Raw genomic sequence first — 24,041 nt, 5'->3', positions numbered from 1 at the left:
GAAGAGAATTTCTGGTCTCTTGATTCAGATTTAGAGTGGGGGACAAATCTGAGTAATCCCCATTCCACTGACTTAGCATGCACAGTTGCAGTGGTCTGAGATGTAGGCGTGCAAAAGGAACTATGTCCATTGCTGCTACCATTAGTCCGATTACCTCCATGCATTGAGCTACTGACGGGTGTTGAATAGAATGAAGGACACGGCATGCACTTTGAAGTTTTGTTAACCTGTCCTCTGTTAGGTAAATCTTCATTTCTACAGAATCTATCAGAGTCCCCAGGAAGGGAACTCTTGTGAGTGGAAAGAGAGAACTTTTCTTTTCGTTCACTTTCCATCCATGCGACCTTAGAAATGCCAGTACTATCTCTGTATGAGATTTGGCAGTTTGAAGGCTTGAAGCTTGTATCAGTATGTCGTCTAAGTACGGAGCTACTGAAATTCCTCGCGGTCTTAGTACCGCCAGAAGAGTGCCCAGAACCTTTGTGAAGATTCTTGGAGCCGTAGCCAGTCCGAATGGAAGAGCTACAAACTGGTAATGCCTGTCTAAAAAGGCAAACCTTAGATACCGGTAATGGCTTTTGTGAATCGGTATGTGAAGGTAAGCATCCTTTAAATCCACTGTGGTCATGTACTGACCCTCTTGGATCATGGGCAAAAATGTTCGAATAGTTTCCATCTTGAACGATGGAACTCTTAGGAATTTGTTTAGGATCTTTAAATCCAAGATTGGCCTGAAGGTTCCCTCTTTTTTGGGAACTACAAACAGATTTGAGTAAAACCCTTGTCCTAGTTCCAACCGCGGAACTGGATGGATCACTCCCATTAATAAAAGATCTTGTACGCGGCGTAGAAACGCTTCCTTCTTTGTTAGGTTTGTTGACAACCTTGACAGATGAAATCTCCCTCTTGGGGGAGAGGATTTGAAGTCCAGAAGGTATCCCTGAGATATGATCTCTAACGCCCAGGGATAATGAACATCTCTTGCCCAAGCCTGGGCGAAGAGGGAAAGTCTACCCCCCACTAGATCCGGTCCCGGATCGGGGGCCCTCAATTCATGCTGTCTTAGGGGCAGCAGCAGGTTTTCTGGCCTGTTTGCCCCTGTTCCAGGACTGGTTAGGTTTCCAGCCTTGTCTGTAGCGAGCAACAGCTCCTTCCTGTTTTGGTGCAGAGGAAGTTGATGCTGCTCCTGCTTTGAAATTACGAAAGGAACGAAAATTGGACTGTCTAGCCTTGGCTTTGGCCTTGTCCTGAGGCAGGGCATGACCTTTACCTCCTGTAATGTCAGCAATAATCTCTTTCAAGCCGGGCCCGAATAAGGTCTGCCCTTTGAAAGGAATATTAAGCAATTTAGATTTAGACGTAACATCAGCTGACCAGGATTTCAGCCACAGAGCTCTGCGTGCCTGAATGGCGAATCCTGAATTTTTAGCCGCAAGTTTAGTTAAATGTACTACGGCATCTGAAATAAATGAATTAGCTAACTTAAGGAATTTAAGTTTGTGTGTGATGTCATCTAGTGTGGATGATTGAAGTGTCTCTTCCAGAGACTCAAACCAAAATGCTGCTGCAGCCGTGACAGGCGCAATACATGCAAGAGGTTGCAATATAAACCCTTGTTGAACAAACATTTTCTTAAGGTAACCCTCTAATTTTTTATCCATTGGATCTGAAAAAGCACAGCTATCCTCCACTGGGATAGTGGTACGCTTAGCTAAAGTAGAAACTGCTCCCTCCACCTTAGGGACCATTTGCCATAAGTCCCGTGTGGCGGCGTCTATTGGAAACATCTTTCTGAATATAGGAGGGGGTGAGAAAGGCACACCGGGTCTATCCCACTCCTTAGTAACAATGTCAGTAAGTCTCTTAGGTATAGGAAAAACGTCAGTACTCGTCGGTACCGCAAAATATTTATCCAACCTACACATTTTCTCTGGGATTGCAACAGTGTTACAATCATTCAGAGCCGCTAATACCTCCCCTAGTAACACACGGAGGTTCTCAAGCTTAAATTTAAAATTTGAAATGTCTGAGTCCAGTTTACTTGGATCAGAACCGTCACCCACAGAATGAAGCTCTCCGTCTCACCATAGTCCTCTCACACGACCTATCTAGTTGCTGGGTGCAAGAGAATGACTGGGGGTGACGTAGAGGGGAGGAGCTATATAGCAACTCTGCTGGGTGAATCCTCTTGCACTTCCTGTAGGGGAGCAGATAATATCCCACAAGTAATGATGACCCGTGGACTGATCACACTTAACAGAAGAAAATAAAAAAATCTAAGATTACAAAAAATAATAAACAAAATAATCAAAAATAATAAAAATTAAACCTAATCTAATACCCCTAAAAAATAAAAACACCCCCTAATCTAACAATAAACTACAAATAGCCCTTAAAAGGGACTTTTGTAGAGCATTGCCTTGAAACAATCAGCTCTTTTACCTAAAAGAAAATTACAAAGTACAACCTAACAGTAAAACCCCCCACCAAACCAACCCTCGAAAATAAAAAAACCTAACACTAAAAAAAAACTAAGCTACCCATTGCCCCTAAAAGGGCAATCAACTCTTTTGCTTCCCATTAGAATAAAAATCCCTAATCTAAAAAAAAAACACCCCAAAAAAATAAAAAATAAAAAATCTAACCCCGAAATAGGTACTCACAGTTTCTGAGGTCCTCTTCCAGGCGGCTCCATCTTTATCCAACACGAGACCATCTTCTAGCTTCTTTCCGGAGGTGTGGAGCGGTCTTCCCCAATGAGCGGATCCGAAGCAGCGATCCGAAGCAGCAGTCCTCAGCGACGGCGGTCCTCAGTGGCGTGGAGGCTTCTCTTCATGCACTCTCAGGCTAGGTACCCCTTTTATATTTGGGTTACCTTGCATTCCTATTGGCTGACATTTTCAAATCAGCCAATAGGATGAGAGCTGCTTAAATCCTATTAGCTGATTTGAATATTTCAGCCAATAGGAATGCAAGGTACCCTAGCATTCAATCTTCAGTGTGTGTTATGTAAAAGAGCTGTTTAATTTAGGGCAATGCCCTACAGAAGGCCCTTTTAAGGGCTATTGGTAGATTATTGTTAGGTTAGGGGGTGTTTTTATTTTGGGGTGGCTTTTTTTATAGGGGTAGTAGATTAGGTTTAATTTTTATTATTTTGGATAATTGTGTTCATTATTATTTGTAATTTTAGATTTTTTTTATTTTTCATAATTTTAGTGGGGGGTTTCGAAGTGTCAGGATTTTTTAATTTTGTAACTTTGTTTTTTTATTTTTCGTTTATTTAGTTTTTAAAAATAGTAATGTTAGGTTAATTTATAGTTTAAGCTTAGGTTTTTTTTTTATTTTACAGGTAAGTTTTTATTTATTTTAACGTAGTTAGTATATTGTAACTTTAATTTAAAGTTAGGGAGTGTTAGGTTTAGGGGTTAATAGTTTAATTTAGTGTGTCTTAATGTGGGGGGCGGTGGTTTAGAGGTGAATAGGTTTAGTATTTGCGATGTGGGGGGCCGGCGGTTTAGGGGTACTAGGTGTGATGTGGGAGGGCTGGCAGTTTAGGAGTTAATATGTTTATTATAGTAGTTGAAATGTGGGGGGTCAGCAGTTTAGGGGTTAATAGGTTTATTTAGTGTTGGTGATGTGGGGGTCGGCGGTTTAGAGGTTAATACTTTATTTTAGTGTTGGCTATGTGGGTGGGCAGCAGATTAGGTGTTAATAAGTTTAATAAAGTATTTGCAATGCGAGGGGATGGCGGTTTATGGGTGTTAGTGTACTTTGTAACATTTTTGTTATGAGTTTTGTGAAACATTTTTGTTTTGCAAAATCCATAACTACTGGTCGCTGATCGCAGAAAGGATCGGGGCGGTATAAGCTATAACGCAAGAATAATAGCCTGACTGCACAACCTGTAATACAGGCACAATGAAAATTCCACACTCAAAAGCCATTTTTTGAGTGCGGAATGGAGAGTTGCGGGACAGGCTAAAACGCTTGAGGTATAGCCGTATCACTGGGACCCGTAATACGGGAAACCTGCTATTCCGTACGCAGAGGCCAATTTTTCAGCGTTATAGCCATACAGCAAAACTTGTAATATGGCCCAATATTTGGTAACATATTTGCAGAACATCTACTACAAATGTCATATAAATAATCATATAAAAAGAACCCAGATTTGTCCTACCTTGTCTTTTAAAGAAAATGTTCCAGGACTCCCGGTAAATAGAAATTTGTTTTTCACTTTTAGTTTTCCAAGGTTAGCAACAATTAAATTATTGGATCGAGAGCTTTCAGGTATAAGGAGTACAGGTGCACCAGCCTCTATGTCAAGCAAAATTCGAGAGCCTCGTTGTGCTTGGTCTCGAACCTTAAACAACAAAAATGAAAGAACTTAGTTCAATACTGCAAAAATAGCAGAATATTATAGTTTACAAAATATTTACCAACTCACCGTTTGCCCCTGGATAGCAGCCCTCTGGCGTCCGAGAACATCTTGTAATTGAGTGAAATGCTGGATAAAGGCCACAACCTCAGATTGAAAACGTTGAGTGTGAACGTACTGAACAGACGCCATCCGCAAACTTAAACGCATGTCATATTCCCGTTCCAGACTTGGATCAGGAGGACCATATCTACAGTAAATATTAATGTTTTATTAACATGTTATGTTCTAATAAACTTCTTTTATTATATTTAACAGAAAAGTAATTCTCACTCTTACCAAATTTCTATATCTGGTCTTAGTTTCCTTAGTTTAGCTAAAGAAAAGTTTTTCCCATTTAAAGGAACAGTGTAGTCAAACTTAAACTTTCATAATTCAGATAGGTCAAGCAAATTTAAACCACTTTCTAATTTACTTTCCAAATGGTTTGTGCTTTCTCTCTCCCTTAGATTTTTGTTAACATTGGTTTTCTATAGTCAATACTGCAGTATCAAATATTTCAGTATAGGTGGTGGTTTCAGCAGGCAAAATCATATGTTTCAAATGACTAAATAAATGTAAAGGAGCTATTTATAAACCATTTAATACACACCAACAGGTCAAATGGATCACTGGGAACGTTAAAAGAGAGAGGTTTTTTTTTTAGTTTTTTTTTTACGTACAGTGTATTTTTAACAAAGTGACAGTTTTAAATTATTTTAAAACTTTATTTTGTATGCAGGTCTTTTGCAGTTCTGTACTTAAAGGGACAGTCTAGCAAAATTAAACTGTCACGATTCAGATAGGGCATGCAATTTGAATCAACTTTCCAATTTACTTTTATCATCACATTTGCTTTGTTCTCTTGGTATTCTTTGTTGAAAGATAAACCTAGGTAGGCTCATATGCTAATTTCTAAACCCTTGAAGGCCGCCTCTTATCTAAATGCATTTGGACTGTTTTATACAGCTAGAGTCAGCACTGATTGGCTAAAATGCAAGTCTGTCAGAGGTAAAAAGTGCATTAAAGGGACATGAAACCCAAATATTTTCTTTCATGATGTAGAAAGAGCATGCAGTTTTAAACAACTTTACAATTTACTTCTATTATCTAATTTGATTCATTCTCTTGATTCTCTCTTTGTTGAAAAGCATATCTAAATAGGCTCAGTAGCTGCACATAGATGCCTCATGCGATTGGCTTACTCATGTGCATTGATATTTCTTCAACAAAGGATATCGTAAAACTGAAGCAAATTAAATTATAGAAGAAAAATGGAAAGTTGTTTAAAATTGTATTCTCTATCGGAATTATGCAAGAAAAATGTTGGGCTTTATGTCCCTTTAATATAACTGTGGAAAAACTTGGAAATGGGAATGTGAACTAAAGGAATTATCTATCTTTGTAAACAATACAAATTCAGTAGGCTGTCCCTTTAAGTTTGACAGACAAAAACACAAATATCCACCCTTTTCAGAAGGTATAAAATTCCTTCCTTTCTAAAACTATTAAAAAAAATTTAAAAAAAAACAGTAAACAAAAAATATAAGGGAGGGTTGCTAGGTGATGCCGTGTAGAGGGCTAAAAGCAGGTATTTAAAAGAAAATTTATGCTTACCTGATAAATTAATTTCTTTCATAATGGTGAGAGTCTACGAGACATCACATGTGGGAATTACAGTCCGGTCCACTAAGAAGAGGCCAAAACATCACTACATACTACTCTCCCTAAATCCCTCAGTCATACAAATGGTCAAGTAGATGGAGCAAAACAAGTACTGCCGCAAACTCTACAAAAGAAAGGGCAGGTGTCACTATCATGAAAGAAATGTATTTATAAAGGTAAGCATAAATTTTGTTTTCTTTTATAAGATGGTGAGAGTCCACAAAACATCACATGTGGGAACCTATATCCAAGCAGTGAAGCCCACTAGACACCATGTAATGGGGAGGGGGGAAACAATTAAGGCAGGTTACTTCCAAAGCAGCTATTAAAGAGGCATAGAAATCAAAGTGATAAAATATAGAAAAACTCTGCAAAGAAGACCAAGAAAGACCCTAGAAGGGCAAACATCTCCAGTGGAATGAGCAGTAATGCACTCAGGTATGCCTTACGAATTAAGCCAATCAGATAAGGTAGGTATTTGTAGTAGCTTTCCGACCTTTGCAAGGCCTAGAATAATGAACAGAGAAGAAGAAAGTCTAAATTCCATTGGAGTTTCACTATAGAATTGTAAAGCTTCCACAACATCCAAGTTGTGAATAAGTTGTTGCTTAGAATTCTTAGGAGATGGACAAAGAAGGAGCCACAATCTCTGGATTGATAGTATCTATAGATGATCTTTTAGGAAGAAAGAAATAGCTAGTTCAAAGAATAGCCTTGTCCAGAGTAAAATCAAGAAAGGAGGTTTGCAAGATAAAGCCAAGAGCTCAGTCTCTATTCTGGTTGAAGAACTGGCCAAGAGAAAAAGAAGGGCTTTGGTAAGGAGTCTAGGGAACTCCTGTGTTTTAGGTATAGCAACCTGGAGGCACGATTAGCGTGATCTCGTTTTTACTACCACTGATACTCTGCTTATTTGATCTCTCACACCACTGACTTTAGGATACAGACTATCGCCTTTAGAGTGGGTCTGAGACTTGAGACATTATGCTTGGTGGGCTATTATCTACATACTAAACCTCAAATACAAGCCGACAGGGTCTAAATATTGGACCATTACTATGGTTTATAAATCTGAAGGGCTTAATTTCCAGCACTGTACCTAATGTTTAACGTATACGTGTAATCTAATTAGGTATATATGTGTCACTGACATATTATAAGGCTCACTCAGGAACAGGGCCGCCACTAGAAATTTTGGGGCCCCTGACTTAACAATTGATCAGGCCCCCTCCCCCCCTTTGACATGTGCAATTTTTGACCAAGTGACTAAAACGTATATATGCATATGTATATATTATTCTTAAGTGTCTATTTAAACTTGGAAATGTTGTAAAGGTAGTAACATACAAACACACAGACACACTCATAAACTGAAACACACACACACTCACACATAAGGATTCACATATAGACACTCTAGCAGACACGCAAAGAAACACACTCAGACACAGACACCAAAATAGACACTCAGCACTTGTTTACATTGACCTGACAAGTAATGAGGTAGACTTCAGCTTTGTAAAAAAAGGAGATTTAGAAAACAAAATATGGAGTTCTTATCTTTTTGGAAAGAAAGATGCCAACAGCATGCAGTGGCTGAAAGGAAGGGCCCTGAACTGCCTAAACAATAATTTAAAGGTTATATGGTGGATTAGGTGACTTCCGGAAAGGTCTCATTAGTCTCAAAGTCTGAAGAAAGATGTGAATAATCAGTAGTAAGGCCAAAATGTTCTAAAAAGGAACAGACAATGGACACACACACACAGACAAACTCAAACTTACACATACACCCAAGGAAACACTGACAGAGACAGCCTCAGAAAACACACAAAGACACACACACACACAGAGACACCCACAGAAAACACACAAAGACATACACACACCCTCACGGAGACACCCACAGAAAACACACACCATCACAGAGACATCCACAGAAAACACAGAGATACATACATACACACACACACACACACACACCCTCACAGAGACATCCACAGAAAACAGACATACACACCCATCCAGGGAAAATACACAAAGACAAAACATACACACACCCTCACAGAGACACCCATAGAAAAAGCTCAAAGACATATGCACACACCCTAACAGACATCCACAGAAAATGCACAAAGACATACACACCCACCCTCACAGAGAGACCCACAGAAAAAAAACACATACACACTCATAGAGACACAAATCAAAGCACAAAGACAAACACAGACACCCACAGAAACACTCACAGGAGGAAACATTTATGCACCTTGCATCCCATATATATATACATATCTGCCAAAAAGGCACCTACCATTTGTGTATTGAGGAGGAAACATTTCTGCATGGTTTTAAATATAGAATTGTCAAATAATCATAAATACACTGCTGCTAAAAAAAATGTGTTTTTATGGACCCCTGGCCCCACCATACAACTCCTACCACACTGAAGTTACAATCCGAAATTGCACCAAGAAATAAAACATAATTTATGCTTACCTGATAAATTCCTTTCTTCTGTTGTGTGATCAGTCCACGGGTCATCATTACTTCTGGGATATAACTCCTCCCCAACAGGAAATGCAAGAGGATTCACCCAGCAGAGCTGCATATAGCTCCTCCCCTCTACGTCAGTCCCAGTCATTCGACCAAGAATCAACGAGAAAGGAGTAACCAAGGGTGAAGTGGTGACTGGAGTATAATTTAAAAGATATCTACCTGCCTTAAAACAGGGCGGGCCGTGGACTGATCACACAACAGAAGAAAGGAATTTATCAGGTAAGCATAAATTATGTTTTCTTCTGTTATGTGTGATCAGTCCACGGGTCATCATTACTTCTGGGATACCAATACCAAAGCAAAAGTACACGGATGACGGGAGGGATAGGCAGGCTCATTATATAGAAGGAACCACTGCCTGAAGAACCTTTCTCCCAAAAATAGCCTCCGAAGAAGCAAAAGTGTCAAATTTGTAAAATTTGGAAAAAGTATGAAGCGAAGACCAAGTTGCAGCCTTGCAAATCTGTTCAACAGAGGCCTCATTCTTAAAGGCCCAAGTGGAAGCCACAGCTCTAGTGGAGTGAGCTGTAATTCTTTCAGGAGGCTGCTGCCCAGCAGTCTCATAGGCTAAACGTATTATGCTACGAAGCCAAAAAGAGAGAGAGGTAGCAGAAGCTTTTTGACCTCTCCTCTGTCCAGAGTAAACGACAAACAAGGAAGAAGTTTGGCGAAAATCTTTAGTTGCCTGCAAGTAGAACTTGAGGGCACGAACTACATCCAGATTGTGTAGAAGACGTTCCTTCTTTGAAGAAGGATTTGGACACAAGGATGGTACAACAATCTCTTGATTGATGTTCCTGTTAGTGACTACCTTAGGTAAGAACCCAGGTTTAGTACGCAGAACTACCTTGTCTGAGTGAAAAATCAGATAAGGGGAATCACAATGTAAGGCTGATAACTCAGAGACTCTTCGAGCCGAGGAAATAGCCATTAAAAACAGAACTTTCCAAGATAACATTCTTATATCAATGGAATGAAGGGGTTCAAACGGAACACCCTGTAAAACGTTAAGAACTAAGTTTAAACTCCATGGTGGAGCAACAGCTTTAAATACAGGCTTGATCCTAGCTAAAGCCTGACAAAAGGACTGGACGTCTGGATTTTCTGACAGACGTCTGTGTAACAAGATGGACAGAGCTGAGATCTGTCCCTTTAATGAACTAGCTGATAAACCCTTTTCTAAACCTTCTTGTAGAAAGGACAATATCCTAGCGATCCTAACCTTACTCCAGGAGTAACCTTTGGATTCGCACCAGTATAGGTATTTCCGCCATATTTTATGGTAAATCCTTCTGGTAACAGGCTTCCTAGCCTGAATCAGGGTATCAATAACCGACTCAGAAAAACCACGTTTTGATAAAATCAAGCGTTCAATTTCCAAGCAGTCAGCTTCAGAGAAGTTAGATTTTGGTGTTTGAATGGACCCTGTATCAGAAGGTCCTGTCTTAGAGGTAGAGACCAAGGCGGACAGGATGACATGTCCACCAGATCTGCATACCAAGTCCTGCGTGGCCATGCAGGTGCTATTAGAATTACTGATGCTCTCTCCTGTTTGATTTTGGCAATCAATCGAGGAAGCAGCGGGAAGGGTGGAAACACATAAGCCATCCTGAAGTTCCAAGGTGCTGTCAAAGCATCTATCAGAACTGCTCCCGGATCCCTGGATCTGGACCCGTAGCGATGAAGTTTGGCGTTCTGGCGAGACGCCATGAGATCTATCTCTGGTTTGCCCCAACGTCGAAGTATTTGGGCAAAGATCTCCGGATGAAGTTCCCACTCCCCCGGATGAAAAGTCTGGCGACTCAAGAAATCCGCCTCCCAGTTCTCCACTCCCGGGATGTGGATTGCTGACAGGTGGCAAGAGTGAGACTCTGCCCAGCGAATTATCTTTGATACTTCCATCATTGCTAGGGAGCTTCTTGTCCCTCCCTGATGGTTGATGTAAGCTACAGTCGTGATGTTGTCCGACTGAAACCTGATGAACCCCCGAGTTGTTAACTGGGGCCAAGCCAGAAGGGCATTGAGAACTGCTCTCAATTCCAGAATGTTTATTGGAAGGAGACTCTCCTCCTGATTCCATAGTCCCTGAGCCTTCAGAGAATTCCAGACAGCGCCCCAACCTAGTAGGCTGGCGTCTGTTGTTACAATTGTCCAGTCTGGCCTGCTGAATGGCATCCCCCTGGACAGGTGTGGCCGATGAAGCCACCATAGAAGAGAATTTCTGGTCTCTTGATTCAGATTCAGAGTAGGGGACAAATCTGAGTAATCCCCATTCCACTGACTTAGCATGCATAATTGCAGCGGTCTGAGGTGTAGACGTGCAAAAGGTACTATGTCCATTGCCGCTACCATTAAGCCGATCACCTCCATGCATTGAGCTACTGACGGGTGTTGAATGGAATGAAGGACGCGGCATGCATTTTGAAGCTTTGTTAACCTGTCTTCTGTCAGGTAAATCTTCATTTCTACAGAATCTATAAGAGTCCCCAAGAATGGAACTCTTGTGAGAGGAAAAAGAGAACTCTTCTTTTCGTTCACCTTCCATCCATGCGACCTTAGAAATGCCAGAACTAACTCTGTATGAGACTTGGCAGTTTGAAAGCTTGAAGCTTGTATTAGAATGTCGTCTAGGTACGGAGCTACCGAAATCCCTCGCGGTCTTAGTACCGCTAGAAGGGCACCCAGAACCTTTGTGAAGATTCTTGGAGCCGTAGCCAGTCCGAATGGAAGAGCTACAAACTGGTAGTGCCTGTCTAAGAAGGCAAACCTTAGGTACCGGTGATGATCTTTGTGGATCGGTATGTGAAGGTAAGCATCCTTTAAATCCACTGTGGTCATGTACTGACCCTCTTGGATCATGGGTAAGATTGTCCGAATAGTTTCCATTTTGAACGATGGAACTCTTAGGAATTTGTTTAGAATCTTTAAATCTAAGATTGGCCTGAAAGTTCCCTCTTTTTTGGGAACCACAAACAGGTTTGAGTAGAACCCTTGTCCTTGTTCCGACCGTGGAACCGGATGGATCACTCCCATTAATAACAGATCTTGTACGCAGCGTAGAAACGCTTCTTTCTTTATCTGGTTTGTTGACAACCTTGACAGATGAAATCTCCCTCTTGGGGGAGATAATTTGAAGTCTAGAAGGTATCCCTGAGATATGATCTCTAGAGCCCAGGGATCCTGAACATCTCTTGCCCAGGCCTGGGCAAAGAGAGAGAGTCTGCCCCCCACTAGATCCGGTCCCGGATCGGGGGCTCTCGGTTCATGCTGTCTTTGGGGCAGCAGCAGGTTTCCTGGCCTGCTTGCTCTTGTTCCAGGACTGGTTAGGCTTCCAGCCTTGCCTGTAACGAGCAACAGCTCCTTCCTGTTTTGGTGCAGTGGAGGTTGATGCTGCTCCTGTTTTGAAATTCCGAAAGGGACGAAAATTAGACTGTCTAGCCTTAGCTTTGGCTTTGTCTTGAGGTAGGGCGTGGCCCTTACCACCTGTAATGTCAGCGATAATTTCTTTCAAACCGGGCCCAAATAAAGACTGCCCCTTGAAAGGTATATTAAGTAATTTGGACTTAGAAGTCACATCAGCTGACCAGGATTTTAGCCACAGCGCCCTACGTGCCTGTATGGCGAATCCTGAGTTCTTAGCCGTGAGTTTAGTTAAATGTACTACGGCCTCCGAAATGAAAGAATTAGCTAGTTTAAGGACTCTAAGCCTGTCCGTAATGTCGTCTAGCGTAGATGAACTAAGGTTCTCTTCCAGCGACTCAATCCAAAATGCTGCCGCAGCCGTAATCGGCGCGATACATGCAAGGGGTTGTAATATAAAACCTTGTTGAACAAACATTTTCTTAAGGTAACCCTCTAACTTTTTATCCATTGGATCTGAAAAAGCACAGCTATCCTCCACCGGGATAGTGGTACGCTTAGCTAAAGTAGAAACTGCTCCCTCCACCTTGGGGACCGTCTGCCATAAGTCCCTAGTGGTGGCGTCTATTGGGAACATCTTTCTAAATATTGGAGGGGGTGAGAACGGCACACCGGGTCTATCCCACTCCTTAGTAACAATTTCAGTTAGTCTCTTAGGTATAGGAAAAACGTCAGTACTCGCCGGTACCGCAAAGTATTTATCCAACCTACACAGTTTCTCTGGTATTGCAACGGTGTTACAATCGTTAAGAGCTGCTAAGACCTCCCCTAGTAATACACGGAGGTTCTCCAATTTAAATTTAAAATTTGAAATATCTGAGTCCAATTTGTTTGGATCAGAACCGTCACCCACAGAATGAAGCTCTCCGTCCTCATGCTCTGCGAGCTGTGACGCAGTATCAGACATGGCCCTTGCATTGTCAGCGCACTCTGTTCTCACCCCAGAGTGATCACGCTTGCCTCTTAGTTCTGGTAATTTAGACAAAACTTCAGTCATAACAGTAGCCATATCTTGTAATGTTATCTGTAATGGCCGCCCAGATGTACTAGGCGCCATAATATCACGCACCTCCCGGGCGGGAGATGCAGGTACTGCCGCGTGAGGCGAGTTAGTCGGCATAACTCTCCCCTCGCTGTTTGGTGAAATTTGTTCACATTGTACAGATTGACTTTTATTTAAAGTAGCATCAATACAGTTAGTACATAAATTTCTATTGGGCTCCACCTTGGCATTGGAACAAATGACACAGATATCTTCCTCTGAGTCAGACATGTTTAACACACTAGCAAAAAACTTACAACTTGGTTATAATCTTTTTTAGCAAAAAAATACTGTGCCTCAAAGAGGTACTAAACGATTAAATAACAGTTGAAATAATGAACTGAAAAACAGTTATAGCATCAAACTTTAAAACAACACAACTCTTAGCAAAGGTTTGTTCCCATTAGTAAAATAACAATAATTAAATTTGACATAAAAAGTACAAAGCAACGTTTTTATGCACAGTCACTATAAGAATTCTCACAGCTCTGCTGAGAGAAGTTACCTCCCTTCAAAGAAGTTTGAAGACCCCTGAGATCTGTCAGAGATGAACCGGATCATGCAGGAAAAATAAAAGTGACTGACTGGAATTTTTTGATGCGTAGTAAAGAGCGCCAAAAACGGCCCCTCCCTCTCTCACACAGCAGTGAAGAGAAACGAAACTGTCACAATTACAAGCAAAAAACTGCCAAGTGGAAAATAATGCCCAAATATCTATTCACACAGTACCTCAGCAATGTAAACGATTCTACATTCCAGCAAAAACGTTTAGCATGATAAATAGTTATTAAAAGTATTAGTGACCTTTAGCAGAGTAGTTCCGGTGAAATACCATCCCCAGAATACTGAAGTGTATACATACATGTCATTTTAACGGTATGGCAGGATTTTCTCATCAATTCCATTCAGAAAATAAAAACTGCTACATACCTCAATGCAGATTCATCTGCCCGCTGTCCCCTGATCTGAAGCCTTTACCTCCCTCAGATGGCCGAGAACAGCAATATGATCTTAACTACTCCGGTTAAAATCATAGTAAAAAACTCTGGCAGATTCTTCCTCAAACTCTGCCAGAGAAGTAATAACACGCTCCGGTGCTATTGTAAAATAACAAACTTTTGATTGAAGTCATAAAAACTAAGTATAATCACCATAGTCCTCTCACACATCCTATCTAGTCGTTGGGTGCAAGAGAATGACTGGGACTGACGTAGAGGGGAGGAGCTATATGCAGCTCTGCTGGGTGAATCCTCTTGCATTTCCTGTTGGGGAGGAGTTATATCCCAGAAGTAATGATGACCCGTGGACTGATCACACATAACAGAAGAAAAAACATTTTGCTAAGTAAGTCCTACCTCCTCTGCAAATGAAAGTTATCTGCCGTCTGACTCAGGCAGACATTGTACAAACAAAGTGCCAAGTCTGTCTCACACTGTGCATAGTGGTTTAGTGCACACTCAGAAATCCTCTCAAATGCTAATACTTTACTCCTTGTAATAACATTTCCCATGCTCAATTAGCACTCTGCTGTAGTAAGTTTTATCCAATAAAAGTTATATTTTAATTTTAGTGTTTAAGTACCACTTCCCAATAACTTAATGGATATCTTGATGTCAATGTTTTAATTTACGCTTTCTTTTCTGACTCTTGAGTGCTATTGGTGTATCACTATGTGGATCTCTTTCCACATTTTTTTCTCAATACATTGTTTCAATATACAGCACCGCTCCCATATAACCACATCTATTATAGTGTGGATATCTAGATAGGGTAAGAGTCTCTGTACTTATACAAGTAGTGCCATTGGTTTATTTACCTTAGTAGCAAGAGAAAAAGAACCTTCCAGGATAAATTTAAAGATCTAAACCCTCCCTATGGGTTCAAAAGGAGGGTCTTGAAACAAACTTAAAACTAGAGTACAAATCCACGGAGGAGAAACTGATTGAATAACTGGTCTAATTTGGATCAGAGCCTAAACAAATGTCTAGATATCAGCAATCTTGGCAATCCTCTTATGAAATAAGATGGATAGAGTCAAAATCTGACCCTTAAAAGTACTGTCTGACAAGCCTTTCTCCAGACCATCCTGTGGGAACTCGAGTACTCTAGGAAAAAATTCCAACATTAGCACTTTGCTAGCACACCAGACTAAAAATCTTTTATCAAACCTTATGATAAATACTCCTGGTGACTGTTCTCCTGACCTGAATCAAGATTTCAATAACTTTATCAGATAAACTTCTTTAAGACAGCACTAGATGTTCAATTGCTTTCAAATTTAGTGTTGTGAGATGCTGTTGAAAGAAAAGGCTTTGAGAAAGGAGGAGAGTAAGCCACCAAGGCAGACACAAGGATATTTGCATAAGAGCCACAAACCAAATACTGGCACAAATATTAGGGCAGCTTGTGATTCAAGCAAGGGACCATGAAATCTATGGAAAGTCCCAACATCTTACTATCTGCTTGAACACCTCCTGGTTCAGAGACACTGGCAAATGAGAAAGTCCGCCTCCCAATTGTTCACATTTAGTATCTGGATAGCTGAGATTCTACAATGACAATATTCTGTCTAACTAACAATGCAGGAAATTTCCTTTCCAGGAAAATGCGAGTTTCCACTAAGTGACTGATTTTAGTCACTGCTGTGGCAATGTCGGATTGGAATTGGAGAAAGGATACCTGCATGAGCATCAGGCCAACTCTAGAGAGATCTAAATATTGCATAGTGTTCCAGAATGTTTACTGGTAACCTTGCATCCCGAGGAGACTACAATCCCGGTTCTCTCCGACACCCCCAGACTGCACCCCAAGATTGCAGGCTGGTGTCTGTGATGATGGTCACCCATGCTGGCTGAAGAAAAGAGGCTTCCTAATCAAGGGATTTGTGAGTCTTCCACCATGTTAGCAATTGTCTTGTACTGTGACATAACATGAACCTGAGATAGATTATTATGGTCATGGAGCCAAAGATCACACAAGCAAGGAACTACAGAGATTTCTTGAGCTCGGACCACAGCCATCAATGTTCCTAGAATCTTGGCAAATAATCTGGGTGCTGTTGCGAGATCAAAAGTAAGCATCACAAACTGATAAAGCTAGTTTAGAAAGACAAATCTCAGAAACCACACATGATCATTGTGAATGGGGGATCTGTAAATAAGCATCTTATATTCTATGGCAGACAATAAACTGACCCTACTGCACTAAAGGAAGAATAGTGTGAATCGTCTCCATCTTGAAAGTGAAACCGAAAAGGTATCTTCCTTTTTTGGAACTATAGAGAGATTGCAATGAAATCTCTGATTTATTTCTGAAGATGGAACCTGAGAATGCTTATTTGATATACCTGAGAAATAATGTTCAACATCCAAGGATCTTAAGTAGTCCTCTACCAAGCCTCCAAAAGATCTAATCTCCCCCCTAACAGAAACTTGTGTGGAATGGGCCCTGCAACATCATACAAACTTGGAGGCTGGAGTAGACTTCTTGGTCTGCTAACTTTTTGACCAAGAAGGGTTGACCAAGAAGTTTTGGGAACCCTAATCCTTGGGCAGAAGCTTTTTGATTCTTGTAGTGTGAACATATGTTTGCCCTTAGGCTTTTTATCCTGAGGCACAAATGCTCCTTTTACTCAAGTGACTGTGACAATAACCCAAACAGGATTTTACCCTGAAGGGGAAGAGATAATAGCCTTTGTATAGAAACTGTGTCTGCAGACCAAGACTTGAGACATAAAGCACACATTGCCAAAACAGTCAAAGCAGCACTCTTTGAATTAATACCACCTCCACCAGCCCAAAGAGTTTCTCCCGACAAGAAAGTTCCAACTCCTCAGAAAACAGGAAAAAAGTAGGTTAATTCTTAGAGTACCCGGCGCTACCATTGAGCACTAAAACCAAAACACAATGTCAAATTCCTCAATGTTAGCATAGATAAGTAAATAAGGCTATAGTGGCGCTAAAGACAGTTACCCCATTTTTGTAAAAGCTTAAAAAGTGCCCAAAAGTGCCTTAAAACTTAAAAAAGGGACATTAAACACTAAACAAATCTGCGAGAAAGAATGATGCATTTAAAGAAAATATTAATCTGAGAATAACATGTAGATGTATTTTTTAAGTTTTATTAGCTGTTTAAATATTGACAAAATAAGTGTAAAGTTTTAATGTCTATAGAACAATGGGAGCTGCCATGTTGTAACTTAGGTTATCTTCTCAGCTGTGGCCAATTAGGAACAGTTATAAACAGGTGACTAGAGTGTGCAGTCAATGGCTGTGTGGAACATAACAGAGTTCTGCACTTCCATTTCTAACAGGAACTGAAAAGCCCACACTTTCAGAATGGAATTACAGGAAAAGAGGACAAAATAAATAATGAAAGTATATTGGAGACTTTTTTTATATATAAGATTTATCATTCTATGTTACCATCTAAAAGCGTTTAATGTCCCTTTAAAGGTCCAGAGTACTTAACTGTCAGCATATTTATCTACAGTGCATACATCAGATGCAGATAGCTGCTTCTAGTAGATTGGCCCATCCAAGACACCATAAGCACAGCACCAAGCATCTCAAAAGAAAGAGCATTCTGTAACCCAGGGGATGGGCAGATAAATCCCCATTTCACCTAGTGAAGGCTGTGGATCACACAAGGAGCAGCACACTATAGAACAGGGGAAAGATTTAACTCCTATCTTCATCTCTGTCCTTCTTAGGCACACTGAGGAGGAAATGGGTCTCATATCAGTTGGGGAACCCCCATAAAAAACAAGAAAATCAGTAGAGATTTCACCTCACTCCATCATAGAGGCAAGTATTTGACTAATAGTTTCAGAGAGAATGGGAAGGATCTTGTATGTAGGGGTGTTTCTGCCTCCTCTTAGTAGACTGAAGTAGAATTTCACATGTGATGTCTCTTGAGCTCTCACCATCCAATAAACGTTTATCAGATAAAAGTAGATCAGTTTATCTAGTCTTACCCTAGTAATACCCACCAAGACCTGGCAGGGCAGGCAGAACATGAAGGAACTATGAGACCAAGATAGTCATGGTACCCCTTTGTGTTACTTACAGACAACAGACATATAATGGTTAGTAAACAAACAAGCTGAGACCTACACTGTTACTCTGAATCAAGTGTCAAAGGAGTAGAACTTACCCCTTGCAGAAACAGAATTTAGCTCCGGAAAAATAAAGAACCTTCAACAGACAAACTGAGATAATGCAACAAACAATTCTACAGGATACATCCTTTATTAAAGGGATGAGAAACCCATTTTTTCCTTCCATGATTCAGATAGAGCAGTTGCCTAAAATTGCATGCTCTATCTGAATCATGAAAGTTTAATTTTGAGTAGACTATCCCTTTAAGCCTATCTAGATTTGCCTTTCAAAATGGATACCAAGAGTATTTCTTAAAATTGCATGCTCTGTCTGAACCACAAACATTTTATTCATACTTTCACGTCCCTTTGGGTGAAAGTTTCATAATTTATCATTAGGGACAGTTATAAATAGGTCACTAGAGTGTGCAGCCAATGGCTGTGTGGAATATAACAGCGTTCTGCACTTGCATTTATAACAGGAACTGAAAACCTCATAACTTCAGAATGTAATAGGATAAGGGGACAAAATAAATTATAAATGTATATTGCAGACTTTTTTTAAATATACAATTGATCATTTTATATTACCATCCCAAAGTACTTAATGACCCTTTAAATAGAGTGAACTATGCCAAAGATGCCTTGCTACACTTTACCTTTGGAACTCAATTCAAGTTGGTGCAAACTAATCAAATATATTATTTATTAAGTGTGTTTATTAGGTGTCACAGGGAGAGAAAACACTTTTTATCTTTCCAATGGCATGAAGAGTCCACTAATCACTTCAATTACTAGTGGGAATTCAACTCCTGGTCACCAGGTGGAGGTAAAGAACACCCCAGCAAAGCTTTAAGTACCCTCCCATTTCCCACAATCCCCAGTCATTCTTTGCCTCGTTCATCGGGTGGATGTGTGAAGATGTGTCTAGAGATATTTAATCCTTTTATGGGTAGTTTCCCTGCAAGCAAGGATTGGGGTTATGTTGTGTCCATGTCAATGTCTTTAGTAAGAGTAATGGTGGCTTTTAGAAGTTGGAAGACGGCAAGGTAGTCCTTGCTTACCTTTCAACATCTATGCTACCCCTAATATAGAAAACCAGGGTTGGTTACTCTATTTTTCTTGTGTCTTCAGGTCCCTGTCAGCGGTCGGATGAGGCTAACAGATCTGGAGCTGCTGTGACTGCAGAGGGTACGTCCTTTTATATATGTTTTTCTTTGGAAGGTATATATAATGCAGAGGACTTGAATATTCAGGGACCAGGTGGCACGTTACCCTCATGAAGTTTTTTCTATTTAATATATCTATGCGGCTGAGCAGTTGACTGGTTTTTCAGCTAGTGTCAGGGATTACGCTGCTTTACTGCCTCTGACAGTTTTTTGGCGCAAAGATCCGCCATTAAGGTTATGACCCAGGCTTTAGATGCGTGAGGGACCGTGTATAATTTAGATTGATGTTACCTCCCTTTTTATCCCTTCACGGTTCCTTTCCTTTAACAGCAGATGCCAACTAATGGGGAATAGTAATAGGATTCCATCATGTTTTCTCTGCACTTTTATTTTCCGCATCATATAGGCGGCTAAAATGTCTACCAGGACCTCCTCAGTTTAATCCTGTCAATATAATTTGTTTACACTGATTAAGGCACAGCAAACGTGGTAGTCAGCGCACCCAGGTAGGCAAAAAGAATACAGTAAATTTGTAATTTGATCCAACTCCTTTATTGTAATGTTCCAAATCACATTACAAGTGTATAGGCAAAAGAAGTGATACGGCTGGCAGCTCAGGTCAGGAAAAACATGAAAAAGGTCAGACGCGTTTCCTAGTGCATAAAGCACATTAACTTCATTAGCTCCTCAGTGACCATAGTGTGTACCCATAATCCCAGGCATTATATTCACAGGAAAACTCCTCCTATTTAATTGCCTAACCTATTGTGAGTTAGCAACACATTAAATGTATTGGAAAAATGGGTGGCAACTAGGGGGATATGTATGAAATAACAAAAATCAATAGTAGTTTGGGAGCGCTAGAAGCTAAATGAGAAAGTCTGGAGACTGATAAACAATTTATCAAAAAAATATATTTATTAAAACAATATAAAACATGTATATAACTTTTAGAATAGATTGTGGGACGTCTCCCTTTGTAGTTTAAGAACAAGTAAAATTTACTGCATAAAAAGAGCACTTTGGTATATTTCTCTAAAAGATTCCACCTAGGTTTTTCATTTTCACCTTAAATCATTTATCTTTGATTTCCACCTTAATTCTGATACTGAGTGGCCGCAAGAGATTTCTCAGATATTATATCGGTTTCCACTTTTATACTGTTACTTTGTATCAGATGGAAACAATTTACATATCATAGTCCAATATATTGTTGTTTTATACAGTTTAAGTTGTTAACTTTTTGTAGCAATGTCTTTTGGTGTATAATATATATACAAAGTTGTCTGTACTCAGTAAAAATTGATATTTTTTGGTAGGGCTTACCGGCTCTTCTGACACATCTGTGTCTGATGGTATCTCGGTCTCTCTTACCGGTTTTTTCTTTGTGTCTCTCCTCCCTGTTTGATGTAGGTATCTCCGATGTCGAGAATGAAAACCTAGACCACGCTCCTGCGTGTATGGGTTTCCTTCTCTACCGGTTTGAAGCGAATTCGGCCTCTATGCTCAGGATCTCGTTTTCCCCAGGCAGCTTCTTGATACAGGTGTTTGTCGTGCACGTCTCAGCGTGTAGATGTAATCTTGGACTTGAAATACAAACGGCCGTTTGTTTTTTTGAACTTTCTTTTCCTCTACTCCTTTCGATAGGGGATAGGTAAAGTTGTTAGTCCAATAATTAGAAAGCAGGTAACAGCAGGTAACGTCTACGCGTTTCGCCAGCAAGCTTTGTCAAGACGGATAGTGTTTGTTCTGAGCCCGGCAGTTTAAAAAGCCCTCTTTTCTTTTTGATTGGTCAGTTGTTCCTTCATTTTGATAGGTGTGATTTTTAAGGTGGATTTCTTTAGTATAAATAAGGTGGAATCTTTCCAGATCTTTATCGCTTACTTCTGATAATTCTTATGCGTCTTTGGATAGGTGTGATTTTTAAGGTGGATTTCTTTAGTATAAATAAGGTGGAATCTTTCCAGATCTTTATCGCTTACTTCTGATAATTCTTATGCGTCTTTGGATATCTAATAATTATAGTTTTTATGTTATAATATATATATAATATATTTAGACTTAATTATAGTGACATTCTCTATGATGGATTCTTATCACATTTAGCTTTTTTATTTGAATAATAATTATAACTAAAATAATTTTTGCAATGAAATTCAAAAGACAAATTAATTCAAAATGCAATATTGGAGAGATTTTGAAACTTATAATTTCTTAATCTTAATGTGAGGTTTAGCCTTTACTTAGGCAGAACTAATTGCCTTTTTGCTTTTAGAATCATATGATATATAGCTTTCTGATGTATGGTAAATGATTGGTATTTTTCTGAACTTTTATTTCTGAACTTTAAATTTCCCATTTATTTATCGTGTATATTTGTTTCTTTAACTGTTTGTTTATCTAATTGCACACTATTCTAAATGAGGATCAAGTTTTTCTTATAAATTGTGTTATATATATTTTCATTGACTTTTAAGACAGAAGGAAAGGGGACAAGTCTAATTCTGAATTTAATCCTGCTGGATAAAGGGTTTGCATATTATAAATTAGCTCTGCTTCTGTTCTTAGGAGTTTTTCTTCAAAATTGCCTCCTCTCCATTCTGGTTTTAGCTTTTTTATGCCCCAGAAGGTGAAGTCTTTTAAATTGTTTTTATGTATTTCTCTAAAGTGGGTATATAAATGTGTGTCTAGATTCCCTCTGTCTATACATGATAGATGTTCGCGTATGCGTTCCCTTAGAGTCCTGGTGGTCTCTCCTATGTATTGTAATTGGCATGTGCATTGTATAATGTAGATCACACCCTTATCCTGACATATTATGGTTTCTTTTATATGATGAACTAAACCATTTGTATTTGACTTAATTTTCTTACATTTGTTACTAAATTTACAAGATCTGCAGCCGAAACAAGGGTAGAAACCAGCTAGTTTATTTCCTAATAGATCTTTTTCTAGTGTGGAATTTGTTTTAATTTGTTTAAACTCACTGGGAGCTAGTATTTTTTTTAAAATTTTTTGCTTTTTTAAAAATGATTTTCGGATTCTCTGTCATTTTTTCACCTATAAGGGGATCTGTTTGAACTAGGTGCCAGTGTTTTTTAATTATTTTTTTGTAAAATATAATGATCACAATTATAATCAGTAATTAGTGCAACATTAAATTTATCTTCTTTCTCTTCTTTATTGTCCAAATTGTTAGAGTTTTTATTTTTATATGTAAGTAGAGTGTTTCTATCTTTTTGATCTACCTGTTCTTTTGCCTTTTTTATTGTTTCTATATTATACCCTCTGTCTATGAATTTCTTTTCAAGTATCTCGGTTTGTTCTAAATAATCTGAGGTTTTTGTACAATTTCGTTTTATTCGGAGGTATTGTCCTTTGGGGATATTTTCCTTCCATTTATTTAAATGACAGCTTTTAAAGTGTATTAGGTTATTTGCGTCTACTTTTTTGAAGTGTGTTTTTGTTGTTATTTCTTTTTCAACAATTTCAATATCCAGGTCTAGGAATGTAATTTTTTCTTTACTTATGTTATGTGTGAAGTTTATTCCTATATCATTATTATTCATGTCTGTGATGAATTTATCTAGCTCTATGGATGACCCTTTCCATACAAAGATGATGTCATCAATGTACCTCTTATAGAGCACGAGATTTGCACCGAGCTCATGTTTGGGAATGAATTCTTCTTCCCATTTTCCCAAAAACAAATTTGCATAGCTCGGTGCAAATCTCGTGCCCATGGCGGTTCCCTTTGTTTGCAGATAGAATCTCTTGTTAAAGGAAAAATAATTCTGGTTCAAAATAAAATCAATACCTTGAAGTATAAAGTCTCTTTGTTTTTGATTTAATGTATTATCCCTAACCATATACATTTCCGCAGCTTTTGTGCCTAGTTGATGTTGTATGCTCGTGTATAAAGAGGAAACATCGCACGTGCCAATCAAATAGTTATCTTTCCATTCTAAGTTATTGAGATTTTGTAATATATCAGTAGTATCTTTAAGGTAGGAGGGTAGAGTTTTTACATATTTTTGCAGGAAGTTGTCAATGTATTGTGATAAGTTTGCAGTTATAGACCCTATTCCAGATATTATAGGCCTACCAGGTGGATTAGTGAGCTTTTTGTGCAGTTTTGGCAGGTAATAGAACACAGGTATTCTTGGGTATTTAGGACATAGAAAATCAAATTCCTTTTTATGAATTATATTTTGACTTTGGGCATCTTTTAGTATGTTTGTTAGTTTGTTTAAGAATTTTTTTGTTGGATCCATTTTAATTTCTTTGTAAGTGTCTATGTCTCCTAGGAGTCTGTTAGCCTCATTGATATAACTTGTTGTGTCTAAAAGGACAATACCTCCTCCCTTATCCGCAGCCTTAATTGTCAGTTCTTTATCTTTTTGTAGGTTTTTTATTATTGTATTTTCTTTTCTAGACAGATTTCTTAGTTTATGTTTATTGTGTTTTAATTTAGCAATGTCATTTTGTACTAGTTTTTCAAAGAGCTCGAGGTTTCTTCCTTTTTCATTAGTTGGATAGAATTTTGATTTCAATTTTAAATTTGTGTGTTTTATTTCTGGGGTTGCTGTATCTGTATTCGTGATTGTTCTATTAGAGGTTATTTGTCTTTCTATTGGATTTTTTGCAAAGAATCTTTTTAGTGTTAACTTTCGTACA

At 39.1% G+C, this 24,041-nt stretch overlaps 1 protein-coding gene across 3 annotated transcripts in view; it reads right to left on the bottom strand.

The window, feature by feature from the left end:
• VPS13D (vacuolar protein sorting 13 homolog D) overlaps window positions 1-24,041 on the bottom strand; it is a 1,255,097-nt gene that overhangs the window by 1,087,400 nt on the left and 143,656 nt on the right. For all 3 annotated transcript variants that reach the window (XM_053690423.1, XM_053690422.1, XM_053690424.1), the window contains exons 24-25: window positions 4,448-4,628; window positions 4,181-4,363 (exon numbers count right to left, since the gene is read on the bottom strand). In XM_053690423.1, the coding sequence (XP_053546398.1) occupies window positions 4,181-4,363; window positions 4,448-4,628 (364 nt within the window). The remainder of the gene's footprint in view (window positions 1-4,180; window positions 4,364-4,447; window positions 4,629-24,041) is intronic.

This window comes from Bombina bombina, chromosome 8, assembly GCF_027579735.1.
Source record: "Bombina bombina isolate aBomBom1 chromosome 8, aBomBom1.pri, whole genome shotgun sequence".
Lineage (NCBI taxonomy): Eukaryota > Metazoa > Chordata > Amphibia > Anura > Bombinatoridae > Bombina > Bombina bombina.
The sequence above is the reverse complement of the archived record's forward strand: the minus strand, read 5'-3'. Positions and strand labels throughout refer to the sequence as shown.